Source organism: Globicephala melas, chromosome 3, assembly GCF_963455315.2.
Source record: "Globicephala melas chromosome 3, mGloMel1.2, whole genome shotgun sequence".
NCBI classification, from domain to species: domain Eukaryota; kingdom Metazoa; phylum Chordata; class Mammalia; order Artiodactyla; family Delphinidae; genus Globicephala; species Globicephala melas.
This window is the reverse complement of record NC_083316.1, coordinates 100,032,639-100,048,524: the sequence shown is the minus strand read 5'-3', so window position 1 is coordinate 100,048,524 and position 15,886 is coordinate 100,032,639. Positions and strand designations below refer to the sequence as shown.

Genomic DNA, 15,886 nt, shown 5'->3' with positions numbered 1-15,886 from the left:
TGCTCTTTTATCTATCTCAAAACTTAGAAGTTCTACCAAAATGTAATAGTCAAACATACATGCAAAATGACCCTGCAATTAAGGTAATTGCTGGTACCATATGTTGTTTTTCAGTACTGCAATAAAACAGTCTCCCAGACATTTAATAGTATGTCATTTGGTAAATGAAAGTTTCCACAAAGTAAGAAGAGAGAGAAGACCTAAAAATTATGCTAGTGAAGAGTTTGGCTGAAATAAAACAAAAATATGGATCATTTTGGTCCAATACTAATTTTATTTCAAGTTACTACAGAGCTGAATAAAATGCTGACACCACCACACAAAAATTTATTGAGTTGGCAATAGGCAAAGCATGATGTCAGCCACCAATATCACCATCCACATTACCAAACAGCATGAACTTAACTTAGATTTGATCTTAACTCAGACTTCATGCCTAAAGTTACAGTAAAAATAAAAATCTTAGGTATGAAGCATTATTAAACATAGATGAGTTTAGTTTGGCATAGTTTTGACTCAAATTAGTCTAGTACTTTAAGAACTTCAGTAAAAAAACATAGAATAATGCAAACAAACATATTACAATTTTCTAAACATGCTACATTCTTCACCAAACAGACCCACACAAATAAGTCTTGGTCAACTCACAATTATATTCAAATAAGTTACACCAAACACACACAGAATGCAGGCTGACAGGAGACATGGAAACACACATACATACACATCCACACAATTTCTTACCTTCATGGCATGAATTTCTTCGAGCAATCGTTGTGCTCGTCTTTGGTTTTTCAACAGTGCATCTTCGGTACCCCTGCAAAAGACACATTATAATATGTGGCCAGAAAAACCATTTATTTTAGACTAGTATCATAATGAAAAGTCTTTCCATTTCTTTTAGAAGAGCTTAATAACTCTCTAAGTAACAAACATTCTGTTATCCTGCACTGCCCTCTCCCGCATCCGACACATACCCCAATTCCATCAACAAACCCAAGCTTTTGGCAAAAATAAGCACTGTCCAGGTATTATATTATGACTATTACCACTGATAGACAGTTTGCCTTCTAATTCCTTAATGGGAAAGCCAAATAATACTTTCTAATCAATTGATTAATAGCACATTGTATTTCATGTAAGTTTTATAAGCTACAGTTAAGTTTCATAAGCTACAAGGTTGGATATAATTTTATTAAATGAAAACTGTTCTCTGGAATTAAATAAATACATAAAGATGTTAAATACACGATTATATCAGAGAGAACGGCTATCTTATGAAACATTTACAAAAGAAAAAACAAGAAATTAATCAGAAACAAAACACATTTGAAGACTTTGTAAGTACTCATGCTTAAAGCATAAGAACTATAAATAACATACTTTTTCTCTAATACTAGTGATACCAAAAATACAAAACATTATTTTTTCAAAAAAATTAAATGGAACACAATGTTTTGATAAACACTTCCAAAAGGTCCTAAAGATTTCAAATTAATTATCAATTCAAGGAATAAGGTGATATGAAATCTTTATAACTGATTAAAGGTATCACTTGATTTGTTAAACTATATCAACATCTTAAAAAAATAACTACTAATAACATAAAATACATGAATAACCCCAAAGGATTTTCACTTTGAAAAAGCCACAAGAAGAGTTTTGAGAAAACAGAATTTATCATATATTTTAATCGAATATGGTCCAAACTATGTAAGGACATGCTGACAGAGCACATTTTCTCTCACTCAGATCCCATCTACATATAAAACAAAGTGCTGTATGAGTAAGACATTTAATTACTCCTCTAGGTCCTACCCTCAAAGTTTGTAAATACTGAATAAAGACAACTTTTGACATTTTATTAGTCATAGGACCATGACTTTAAATGACTAACTTTTTTGACTTCAGTCTGCCAACACTCCTGACAAGTTTTCGGATAACCAAAACTCGGATTCTCTTCACTTCTTTTCTCATCTTCACAACCTTCAAGGAATAAAGCCAAAATTAGAGAGATTCTTAATTCAAGAAGAAACATACCTTATTTTGAGTATCAATATTATAGAATAAGTCTACCACTTTAACCAAAGCTTTATTTAACTATATTCATAGTTTGATGAAATCAAACTTCTTCCATAAACAGTGAAGGAATAAGAAATCAACATTCTAAATATGCGTCTGAGGATTTAGGAGAAACAACTTATTAAAAAAAAAAAAATCACAGCATTCCCAGTGGCTAGTATTTTAAATTACACTTATATCTTGTTGGGCTTGGAACATAATAAATTGTGAGCTCCCTAACATCAGAGACCACCACATTTATCTTTGAATCCTTGTGGTTTAAAACAAAGCTTCACCCGTAATTGTAGGAATTTAATTTACTGAATGGGCATTTGTATTAACAAAAGCAAATGCATGAAAGTGACTTTATTTTACTTGTTTTTAGCACACCCCTTTTATTTATATTCAGTAACAAATTATTTCAAGCATAACTCAAAAAACACAAGGGCACACACGCAGGTGCGCGCGTGCACACGCACGCACGCACGCACACACACACACACACACACACACTTTAAATCGCCCCATTACAGAACAATGCTGAGGTCTAAGAACAAAAAAACAGAATTATTGGCCAAGAGATACAAATATTCCAATGATAAAGAACCACATGTTATAATAGTACTTAGTGCAATGGGATGCTATTGAGTTTACCTTTTATCTATCACTGTTACGAGGCATACATCTTATAATTCCTCCTGTAATATCCTTCACCCCTCCTCCACTTCAGGAACTACATGAAATTCAGTTCAGAGATAATCGCTCCGGTGAAACCTTCAATGACTTCTTCAGTTAGATAACCATTCCATCTTTGGAGTTCCCACTACACCTGTAGGTAGCACCTACCACTGTACTGTCACTAACTGCTCATGAGGCTGTCTTTTTCTACTGTCTAAAATCTCCTGAAGGGTAGGGGCCTTGCAATATTTACATGTTTTCTGTGCCTGGCAAGAGTGCTTAGCACACATAATCCTCAAATTCCTCTTGCCAAAATAACAGTAGCACCATCATTCTGTTTTTACAAGGCTCTTGTATTTAGCTGTTACCTCTTACCCTTCATTAATATCTTTCACCCCCTTATCATTGACAATATTGGCAACCAACTTACAATTTCTCTCCACCCTAAGTTTTGCCATTATTCTGGGTGATGTAGGTGTCTACTTGAATAACCCACCCCAATATTATATCCTCACTTCTTGACTTCCTCCTTTCTAATGACCTAATCTATTCTATCATAGCCACCCACTTCCATGGTCACATGTAGTTCTAGTCATTGCTCATAACTATTCCATTTCTAAAACCATCAATTCAAATACTCTGCACTGAGATCACAACTTCTTTCAGCTTGCTTGTTCAACCCCACCCACCATAATGGTCTTCGAGTTTACTGGAACCACTAGTTCACTGATCCCTATACATTCTCTCAAATGATTAGTCCTTTTCTTTTTAATTTTCCTTCTCTTATCCAGTTTAGGTACATAATCAACACCTGCCAATACCTTAAACTCATCCCTCTGGTTAGCAATCCCTCTAGTGAACCCTGGATAAAAACAACATTCTGAGTTCTTTTATCACAGTACCCCAAGAGCCAGGAAATATCTGAGGCATTCTATCTACTAGATATTCATCATAACTAACCTCAAATGGGTCCTTACACTTCCTAGCAATCCTATTATACATATATATTTTGGTCAATTCACTTTATAATGACTATTTTAAATCTGTGTCTGCTTTCCTAAAACATCTAACCTTTCTCTTCTCTCTTTTTCAATTTCATGGAGAAAATAAACATCAGATGGGAAACATCGTCTTTCTACTACTATGAATGTAAATTTACTTGCATCACCCATCCTCCTCTATTAATAAAGTTACAATATAAGAAATATCCCTGAACTTTTCTGAGGTTAATCTTTTAACTGTATTTTGGATCCCATCCTCTTCTGCCTTCCTATAACCCTTACTACAAACTGTCCATTTACTCTAGCATTGTCAATCTCTTAAATGGATGTTTTCCACTAATCTTTAATCATGTTTGAGTCATTTTCATTAAAGAAAAGACAAACAAAACATCTCAGTACAAAGTTCACTAGAAGCACCCTCTCTCAACTGCCCCAGAGTCAAGCTTTTGGAGATGTTCAAACTCACCATCTCCTTATCTGCATGCCACATAAAAATTCCCATCAGTCTACTAAAAGCTGTCAAAATGATTTCTAGAAGTCACCAATGATGTCTACAAGTCCCTGAATCCAACAAGAATTTTTCAGACTTCATTTTGCTTGAAGTCTCAGCAGCATTTGATACTGTTGAACACTTTCTCCTTCTTGAAATACTCTCCTTTTGGTTTCCGTAACAGAATACTATCCTGGTTTTCCTGCTTTTTCTCTAGCTACTTCACTTTGGTCTTCTATGAAGGCACATCCACCTCTAATCAGTCTTGAACTGATTAGGCCAGCTCTTCTTTTCAAGATATACTTTTTAGCCCTAAGTGATCTTATGTGTGTATACAGTTTTAATTTGCCACCTAAACAAAGATGACTTGAAAATTCCTACCTTTACATGAGATCTCCACTTTAGCTCCAGACCTAAATGTGTAACTACCTACTTGACATTTCAAGTATGCTTAAAAAATCACCTCCAACTCACACCTGAACCCACGTTCTTCACTCCCAACTGGATCCCTTTTTTGGTGTTTCATATTTAAGGGAATAGAACAATCCTTTCAGTTATAAACCTAGGCTCATTATAGGTAGCTTTCTTTTCTAAATCCCTCACAATGAATCTATTATCAAGTCCTGATAATTTTATTTCCTAATTACCTCTCAAATTGTACCATTTTTCTTCTATCTTGACTTCTTGGCTCTCTTGGCTGAGTTACTGGCAACTGTTTTCTCAATATCCATTCCTGCCCTTCTCCAATCAGTTACCCACAACTCAATCAGAATACATTTTTTAACACTTAGATCCAATTGCTCTTAGAATGGCCACATGGGCCATCTTTTACTCCATCCTCACCATGCTTATAACTACCACCAAATCTTTACACCTGCTGTTTTCTCTGATAGGACTGCTTTCTCTCCATGTTAGCTTAACATCTTATCTTTCTGATTTTGGCCCAACTGTCATTTCTCAATAAAGTGTCTCCTGGCCTCCCTCAGGGGTCAAAAAGTGCTTCTAGAATTATCATGACACTTATTTTAAGTTTAATATTTTACTTTTAATCTGATTATGCTTAATGTGTCTTTCTCCCACTAGGTTATAAACTCCACGAAGGTCAAATATCTGGTTTTATTCAACATTGCATCTTAACACCCAGCATAGTAGATGGCATACAATAAGTGTGTTCAATAAATATTTGTTAAGCAAATGACCAGAAAGGGAGCAATACTCACTTGTTCATTCACTGTTTCAAAAGAGTAATATAATAACAGAATGTAGAGTAATCAGATTTCCACTAGATATGTTAACCTCTTTGAAATTTGTTTCAAAGTTAGATCTACTTAGGAAAAAAATCATACTTGCATAAACAAAAGCCATTTAGACAAGGTTTAAGTGGAAAAATGAATTGCTACATTTCATAAGCGGCATAATAGGGGGTTATGATACATTTTTTGAAAGTTAAGTCATTCATAAAATAAATAGCAAGTAATAAATTATGCATTAAAATATAGTAACAAATATTTCTAATTGCTGTAACCTGTAGGTGCATGACATGATTAGATACTATTTGCTAACTGCTCTTAACCAAACTTGATTAATAAATTGCAGTGGGCAGAACTGGTCCTCAGTTACATTTCAATCTTGGGAAAGCTAGACTCCAATTTTAAAATTCCAATTTAAGAAGTACTATGTTTGTCATTACTGCATAAGGGAATTCTGAAAAGCAAAGGGAATGCTTCATGTATTTAGTTTCATGCCAATGCCAAAAAATGCTTTTCTAGCTTATTAACTTTTCCAGTATTTGTTAAGCTTAATATACTAAAAAAATAAGTATATTCACTTCATGTAAAAATGAAACTATTACTTTTATTTTCCTCACACTGCCTGCCCCAAACACCTAGCTTTCTCCAAGCATTTAAATTTATTTTTGTAAAACTGACAAACAGCTACCAGTAGCCTTTTAGTTAGGATTTAAAAGGTTGCCAATTCATTTGTTACCCAGGAATTATGAAGCTGGTTGACAGATAACCCAGATGTCAACAAATAGGCCTAAAACACTCAGTATTGCCAGAAGGCCAATGTACTGCTTAAGGGCAACATGCTTTGGTGAATTCTTCAACCAAAAGCAAATAGAACTGTCATTGTTAGAAATGTGAAAAGAGTATAATATTGTTCAGGAGGAAAAGAAGGAAAGAGAAATAAAGTAAGCAAGGACAAAACAGGCAGAATAATGAAATGTGCTGAAAGAGAAGAGACAAAATGAAAAAGAAGTGGAAGGGAAGAGTTTGAAGTCAAAAACAGAAGGACAAAACTCTGTAGGTCATCATTAGCAAGACTGATAAGCCCAAGCTGAGTGCTTCCAAGCTGCAAAAGAATGCATTTAATAATCTATAAGAGGACAAGAAAAAGAGGTAAGACACACACATCCACACCCACACAAAATACATGCACTGAAAATGAGGTGTCGCCTAAAACCTAGGCATAGAGATGCCCTCAGCTAACCTGGCGAAATCTGAACACAGTAATGCAACCTGGATCAACTCTTAGGTAGACAGTACAAAAATACAATCATAAATAAATAAAAAGCTAATATACCTGACTGGGAAAAGAACATGTGAACATATGGGCAAGAGTCAACTTAAAACACAGGAAAGGGAACCACAAAGAGCAAAAGCTGGCAGTGTCTGAATCAAGAAGATTCCAAAGAAAGGTTCCCCAGCTCAAAGACCTGGGAACTCCAATTTGTACTGGAATAACTCAATTATGGGGGCAGATGTATCACAGCCCAACACTGAATCATGCACCTGAAACCCTTTTTGTGGCTCTGTACTTCAAGTAGCTCCTGTGGATCAGTAGACAGGAAAAGAACGTGTCTTACAATGTGAGCATTAGTAGCCACATTAGATATATTTCTCAATAAACTAGTTTTGTTATGTATATGGTCTCTTAAAAGTTTATGGTTGATATGAATTTGCTTTTGAGAGAATACTTTTTTGAGAATACTTTTGGGGTGACAACAATAGCAAGTTTCTGATCTACAAAGCTGAGAGCAAACTTTGGTTCACAGACAAAAGTAAACGTAAATGTTACCTTGAAATGAGTCGTAGTTGGCTATCTGCTAGCCAGTCAATTAGCCAACCTCTTTTGGTAATGTACTAACTTTGCTACACATATGAATTAACTTATAACAAAAACCCATGGTTATTAGAAAACAATTATTCTAAGAGCTAGTTGCTCTAGAGAAGCCTGCAGTGCTAAGAAAAATCTGAGTGTATCTCTGTTTCTTAGAATATATTAAAACTTCTGCTTATTCATTACCCACCTGTCAGACTGGCAAATACAAAACAATATGACAACACATTCTGTTTGTGAGACTGTGAGGAAACAGGCACTCTCATACATTGCTGGTAGGAATGCAAATTGGTATACTCCTTCTGGAGGAAACTCTGGCAACACCTAACAAAAATTCTACTTCTAGAAATCTGTCCAGAAGACATACCTCCAGCTATAGCAAAAGGCTATGCACAAGACTATTCAATGCAGCATTTTTACAAAATGTTGCATAAGAGATAAAATATTGCATATAAATAAAGCATAAGCAATGTACCATTTTAGATCAATGCAGGAAATCTGCATGTATTATGGATAAACACTGTTGGGTGAAAAAAATAACTTTTTGAATTATACATATGATACTGCATTTATCCAGTATGATACCACACATGCAAAGTGTAAAAATATACAACACAATACTATACACTGGGTATGAATATGAAAATTATAAAAAATACATATGAGAAAACACACTGAATGAGTAATACTTCTAAGGTGTAAAAGAAGCTGGGTGGAATTAAGCATTACAATATGGCAAAATATTGACACTTGCTAAATACAGAAAACAGATTATAAGGACATTTGTTTTATCATTTTCCATATGTTTGAACTATTTCATAGTTAACAATATTAATTACAGGTTTATACAGAGGACTTCTAATTTGGCCATTTGGATGATAATTTACTACTGAATTATACTTTTTATTTCTGACGAGCAACGATTTTAAAATTCTAGAGTGCTTGGTGATTATCTACAACTTGAGCATATGCTGCCACCTAGCAAAACTTCCCAGAATTGTTTAACAACCAAACAGAAAATGGTTCTCTTCTGAAGGATGGACCCTAGTTTACTACTTCAGTAAAGAATTATTAAAAAGTATCACATATTTAATTATGAAACTGGAGCTTTGCAACTTCAGAAGCACGTACAAACACAATTCTTATCTTTTACAAATACGTAAAGGCAAATCATTTTGTTCTCTGGCATTTTAGTTTCTACCTTTACTATCTTGCAGGACATGGAAAGCAATTTTCTAATGAGCTTCTTAATAATTTGCTATCAAGAATAAAATAATGTCAGTTTCATACAGAAGCCTTTGGCCCTACTGTGGAATTAGAGTACCAGATTAGAATGTTTCACCTCCTAATTCTGATTTTATATATCACTGCTGCCTAAAGAAACAAATGACTGAAGGAAACCCAGCTCTAGTTTTCCAAATTCTTTACTCATTAAATGCTTACTGTTGTTTTCAATTGTGCATCCCTTCTCTGGTTCTAATGGAAAGGGAGAAAAAAGTCTTCATTTAGCAGATTTCTCCCCCTCATCTTAACATTAGGTGATTCAAGTTGAGTTAGCCATACTTTTCCTGCCCAGCAAGTATATGGTACTTATTATACACAAGGTACTATGTTAAACATTAGGGAAGCTGCTATAATAAATCAATTAAATATTCTCTCTTCAGAGTCCACATGAGTGCTTGTGAAGATAAAATATGCAATAAATAATCATAAGATAAAGTAAAAAGTAATACTTTATTTTTAAAAAAAAGTAAAGGTAGAATTTTACATTATTTCAGAAGAATACATGTATTTTAAGAACCTAGAGCCAGGAAGTGTGTTATAAATGTCAGCCTTTAGCCCTGGAAAATTATTTAAAAAAACAGAATTAGAGCTGAAGACATTGAAAGTTAGCATAATATAATAGTTGTGTCTGCAAGCTGGCTTTTATCTTCACAAAAGACATTTTGGGAAATTAAATATACTGTAAATTAGCTGGCCACATAACTTTTTAAAAGAAAAGACTATAATTAAAAATTATGGAAAAAGGATTCCAATCAAATTAATCACAGATATGAGTACCAATATTCCAAAGATAATACCAGAGATTTACAAATTTTTGCAAATGTGATAAAACCTATGAAATATTTCGCCCTCCCCCAGAGACAGGCTAAATACAACAAATTACACATAATTTCAGGCAGTTATACGATCCCTGAAATTCATTCCTGAATCTCAGTTAAGGAGACCTAATTTAAGTTATTAAGGATCATAAAAATGATGCCTCAAGTTTCTCATTTAACAGACAGGCACTGAGGATATGATGGTGAGCGAAAATTTAGTCAGGTTGAGGGCATAAGAAATCTCTCTCACATTCACATGCCCCACACATTAAGCAATTCTTACACATGCTAAAAAGAAGTAAATAGTGCTACAAAAGCTTACAAAAGGAGTAAATGAAAGTCAAGAAGCATTTCCCTGAGAAAGTGACTAAGCAGAAGTATAAAATGTACTGAGAGGAAAAGGAGCTGTGGGTAAAAGGAACAGCAAGTGCAAAAGATCTGGAGAAGGCTATGCTAGATAGTGGAGGAAAGCCAGTGTGGCTGAAGTACACAGCCTGAGGGCGGTGAGGGTAGTGGTATAACAGTGGAGACTGGCTTTGTGTAGATTGGTCTTGACCAAAAGCAACAGGAAGCCACCAAATCAGTTCTAAGCAAGGAAACACATGATTAGATTTGTTTTGAAGAGAGCACTCCAGCTATACTAGAGAGATGAGATGAGAAAACAAGTCAAAGTAGCTGGGAGGCTAGGATAGTAGTTCTGCTGGGAGATATAACTTGGACTAAGATGGGGTGATGATGGAAAAGTAATGGAAAGATAGAAAGATAACAGTGAATTTAAACTCTTTTTCATATATATTTCTTCCATGAAGAAGTTTTAATTCATTTCTTTTACCAATTTTCTATGAGATGACTTTTCTTAAGTTCCATGAGCTATTTTACAGTAATACATTAGCCATTTATCTGTCATATTTGCTGGATTTTTTTTCTAATTGGTTGTCCCGTTTTTCCCCCTTTGTTTTTCAATTTTTATGTAAACAACTGTTTTTCCCTTAGTAGTGTTTCTCCCATTAATTTTAAATTATAACACTTTTCTTCCACCATCTCCACTTTCTTCTATCCTTTTTTTTCTACCTTCATATTAGAACATGTAAGGTTTACTTCAGTGTGGGATGTACAAACTTCCTAATTGGATAAGTTCATTCAATCATCCAGCGAACAGTTACAGACCACATATGTTGCAGGTGACAGACATACACACCAAAAAAGAGAAACAGGTAAACAAGTGTTTTCAGAGTAGAAAGCATCCTGGTTGCATAGACACCTAGCCCAGACTGCGGTGAATTAGTGAAGACTTCCTAAAGGCCAAATTTTAACTGTTTTGAAGAGGCCTGGAAACTAGTGGAAAAAGAAAGAGCCTTAAGTGAAGAGTGGGGTAAATGACTGTCACCACTCCTTTCACAGTAATTTCGAAATTGAACAGGAAGTTCACTAGTATTTCCAGTGAATTTCCAAGGACATCACTCCGATTAAGATCTTTTATACCTCCTAGGGAATCTAATGGAAAAATAAACCACCAAATGCTTTCTGTAACTAGCACAAGCTTAACATATGTTTATCAATATAAACACCTTCAAGAGTTCTCCTCTTCGGTATACCCTGTTCTCCACTGTCAAGCGAAACCCAGACTTACTAACCTGGTAATAAGGCAATAATACATTTCAGCTTTATTTCCTACTTTATCCCACAAGTTCTCATCAGTAGAGAGTTATCTACTACTATACAATCCAAGGGGATTCCCACTCCCATTCTTTCCTCACTTATACTGGTCCCTCTGGTTAGAACACCTTCTTTCTCCATCATTGAATTCCTGAATGCAATCCTGTGTAGGACCCTTAAAGACCAAGAACAAGTATACTCATTTCATCTTGCCCTCTTTGGAAACTTTTCTGCACTACGTAACTTTTTTCTGTGAGCATTATCCTGTATCATTGATGAACGGTGCTTAACCTTTCCTACCTCAGAACAGGTTGCTTACAGAACTGTGTAATATGAACAGTGGCTTGCTCACAGCAAACTCATATATCCACTGAATAAAAATGGCGAATAATTTCCTTTGCTGTAGTTGTGAGGTCCTCATTTGATTCCCGCTTTTCCAGCTTACTTTAAGTCTTTGATGACTATGACTTCCTTGAATACAAGCAGAAACCAGAAAGGAGAAAATGACAGAAATGTAACCTGGTGACATGTAATGGTGGAGATGATGAGGGCAAACGTCTGATGAGACTGGATTTAAAAGGAGAGACGAAAACTTGTGGACAGCAAGTATTAAAGTTTTGCTGTAAATGGAAGCACAGAAATAGGACAGTAGCGGAAAGAAGAAATGAGGTACTGAGCGAGCGTACATCCTTATAAATGATACGGTCTCATTCAAGATGAACAATTTCTTAGGAAAAGCTACAGCTCTCAATCTCTCCCTTTCATTTTCTGCAGTCAACAAAAGGCAGGAAATATATACTGAGAGTTTACTGTCAGGCACTGTGCAAACACTACATACTCCAGTTAATTTAATTCTCACTCCAGCCTTGTTGGGAAAGGTACTATCATGAGCTTCGTTTTACAGATGGACACTGAATAAAGAGATTAAATGATCTTCCCAAAGTACCAGAAATAAAAACTCATGAGGACTGAAGGCCAGAGACACTTCACCTAGAAACCAGGGGGTAGGAGGGTGGGGGTGGGGAGTTACGGTTGTCAGTCTCTGAGTTCCGGAAAACTCACCTGACTCCCGCCTCGCCCAGGCCCCTCAAAATGACGCAGCAAAGCTGTTCTGAGGGCCCTAAAGGTCAGTCCCACACGTTTCTAGACCCCGGTGCTCACCTCGTTATTGAGGTTCAAAGTCCCCGGCTGGTCCATGGTAGCTCTAAGAAGTTCCCCGGCTGCCCGCACGTGAACTGCATCGGCCGGAACGCTGGTGCGTTGCCACGCCCCTCCAACGGCGGCCTCGTTGGCCCAAAATTCATCCGCCGACTGCTTCAGCCGAAGCGCGAGTAAAAGGTACACCGACTCTGAGGTGAAGGACGGAAGTGACGAATAACAACTTCCTGCGTGGGGTGCTCCCCGTCTGATTTGCGCGTTCCTATGGAAACTAGGTAGGGGCCGGTGGCAAAGAGGGCGCTCCAGAAGCCGTTACCTTGTTTAGAAGTTTTTCAAGATGCTAATTTTCTTATATTCGTTCGCAGAGTGGGTCCAGCTGTGTAAGGACCTTGTTTTTCGTGTCTCAATGGGAGTGAAAGCCTTTATGAAATGATCACTTGAGCGACCAATTTTGCTCCGAATTTTTATCTAGCGTTTGTGAAGATTTTTGCGCTTCTAACAAACACATCTGTTAGATTCAGCTTTTTTACCAGCCTCACTTTATAGCTCAAACATGGACATATTTTTCTGCACACTGTAAGAAGGTCTAATGAGCTTATAAAACAGAACCAGGATGCACATTTCATGCTGCCTGTGAGATTGGCTGTTTTGAAGTATTAGGCTGCGTGTAGAGGACACATGAGGGACTGAGTCGAGTTAAATAACATATTAATAGTTAACACCTGGTAGTATAGAGCTTTAAAATGGGTCAAGTGCTGGGACAAACACTTTGCGTGAATTATCTCCAAAATAGTCAAATCCAATGAGATAGGAAATATTATTCTTATTTTACAGGTTTGGGAACTAACTTTCGAGGGGCCAAGTGTCTTGTCAAGAGTTGCGCAGCTGGAGCCGACCACTGCTACAGGATTCCAGAGCTGGTTACATAATCTAAGGGGCCCAGTGCAAAATGAAAATGCAGGACCCCCCCCCATTCAAAAAGTAGGAAAAAGTTTCTTCTTTTCTTCCGTGGTGTCTTTTGACCTGTCATGTGCTTTCTATTTGGTATTTAGTGTGATGCTCCCTCAAGCACAGGGATGCCATGGGGCTAGTGCACATCTTCACAGGTGCCTGGGACCCATGCTTGAGGACTCAGGGAGGAGTGCCTGTACTGGACCAAGATGGCAGTAGTTGCTGGGCAGAGACAGGGAAGTAGGAAGCCAGAGAACCCAAATGGAAGTATGTAGCAGGTAAGACCACACTTGACCTGAGACTAAGCCGTTGACATATGTTTCATTGTCCCACTGGATTTCACTTACAAAACTCAAATTCACAGATAAACTTATTAAGTATTTCAAGACTGTGTGGAAAGTAAATTTAAGCCAGGCCCACTTCTGAGCTTCTGTCCAGGAAGACAGTCCTGTGCAGGGCCAATGCTCTTGACTCCTGATTCTGTACTCAATTTACAATAACTCAGTCTTGTGTTTGGATTGGTATTCTTCAGTGTGTGATTTGGGCAGAATTGGATTAATGCGTGACTTCTTGTTTGACTAGCGTTGCATAAAGGTAGTTTTTGCATTCATAAATCATACGCTGAATTTTAATTGTCTCCTTATTCAGTTACTTCTCCTCATTAAAACTGATCTCCTGGAGTGCAGGGGTTTTTCACCCCAGGTGGCTAGTAGGCACTTCATACATAAATACTCAGGAAAGATTGTTTTAAAGATAAATGTAGAGCTTTATGGAAAATGTGTCTTCTAATTTAGGAGAAAGGTGTTAGTATGATTCCATAATTCTTCAAAAAATGTATTAATATGAAGTTTGTCTATAGCTCTTAAAGACTCTGTAATGTTTTCTCTTCACCACTCCTCTTGTTCTCCAACATCTCATTTCTCTAGCCAGCACAGTCTCTTCAGGCTCAGCATTTGTTTTCTACCTTTTCTTAGCAGAAGCTCTCTCCTTTGCTTATGATGCTCCCTTTGCCAGATCGGCTTTCTCAAGTGCTACTTTTCAAGACAGGTTCACATTCTATACATCCTTTTTTAAGAATGGTCTTCATAGCCCCCAACAGAAGTTAATTTTTCTCATCAGCAGTTCATTCTTATATTATTTACAATATTCTGCTTTAATTTGAAATTTCTTATGTACTGTCTACTCTTTTACATGATAAGCTCTCAGCAACTTTAGATATTCATTTTTAAAGTGACTCGTAGTTTTTCATTGTACCTGATATATCACTTAAATATCAATCCATCTCTGTCTTTTGATGTTACAACCTCAAAAATCATTTTGATTCTTTACAGGGGTGATTCTACTAACTAATCTGCTTTCATTAAGCTATACACATGTCCTCTAGGAATAATAATGCATTTGTGTTCATCAGGCTACAAGTTTCTCTAGAAAGCAACACCTGCCCCTTTTATTCCTGAAGGGCTGGTCCTGGATCATTTAAATGCTGTCAGAGATATGAAACAACAAAACTACTATCATTAAAAGCAACTGGTATAAGATCTTTTTCCTCTTTATTGCAGTGTTACATTTAGTGGAAGTAAGGATTCGCAAGCATATACAATAGGGACTCAAGTTTTCCAAATTCAAACTTCTTAAGACTTTCTCAAATCCCACTGTACTTGTCTACTCAGGCTACAACAAAATACCACAGAATGGGTGGCTTAAACAACAGAAATTTATTTTCATACAGTTCTGGAGGCCAGAAGTCCAAGATCAAGGTGCTATCATGGTTGTTTCTCCTGAGGGTTCTCTTCCTGGCTTGCAGAAACAGCCTTCTTGCTGTGTCCTCACATGGCCTTTCCAATGTGCATAGCCAGAAGAGCCTTCTCTGATGTCTTTCCCTCTTCTTATAAGGATGCCAATCCTATTGTATTAGGGCTCCACCCTTATGACCTTGTTTCACCTTAATTGACTCCCTAAAGACTTTATCTCCAAACCTCATTATATTGGGGATTAGAGTTTCAATATATGGAGACACAATTCAGTCTATAACACCCACGTTCTTTGAAAAAAGGAAATTACCTCAAAAGTAATATTTTCCTTATCTAACATGCCTGATGACTGACATTTCTATCATTTTGCACTTTCAAAAATTATAATCATACATTTCTAGATTACAACTAAACTCATGGATGTTTAGCATTCAGAATAGAATTGAGGAATAGACCCATGCATATATGGACAACTGATTTTCAACAAAGTTGTAAAGATAAGTCAGTGGAGGAAAGGTAGCCTTTTCAAAAATTGTGCTGAAACAATTGGATACTCATATAAAAAATTAACTTTGACCCACATCTCACACCAAATACAAAACAAAAAGCCTAAAATGTATTATACACCTAAATGTAAAGCACAAAACTGTAAAACTTCTAGAATAAAAGATAGGACAAAGACGTTGTGACCTAGGGTTAGGCAAAGATTTCTTGGATATCAGAACAAATGCAGAATCCATATAAAAATGCACTGATAAACTGGACTGAATCAACATTAAAACTTCTCTTCAAAATGCACTGTTAAGATAGTAAAAAGATAAGCTCTACATGTAGAAGAAAATTTTGCAACTAACATATTTTATAAAGGACTTTTATCTAGAATATGTAAAGAACTCTCCAAACTCAATAAGGATAAAA

At 36.3% G+C, this 15,886-nt stretch overlaps 1 protein-coding gene across 2 annotated transcripts in view; it reads right to left on the bottom strand.

Moving 5' to 3' along the window:
* SRFBP1 (serum response factor binding protein 1) overlaps positions 1–12,456 on the bottom strand; it is a 60,141-nt gene extending 47,685 nt beyond the window's left edge. Inside the window, exons 1-3 of one of the 2 annotated variants that reach the window (XM_030869801.2) lie at positions 12,270–12,456; positions 1,898–1,986; positions 745–817 (exon numbers count right to left, since the gene is read on the bottom strand). In XM_030869801.2, coding sequence (XP_030725661.1) covers positions 745–817; positions 1,898–1,986; positions 12,270–12,305 — 198 coding nt within the window. In that variant the 5' untranslated portion in view covers positions 12,306–12,456. Of the gene's footprint in view, positions 1–744; positions 818–1,897; positions 1,987–12,170 lie in introns of both variants that reach the window. The other variant, XM_030869802.2, reaches the window with a different exon arrangement.
* Between the last annotated feature and the right edge of the window lie 3,430 nt (positions 12,457–15,886).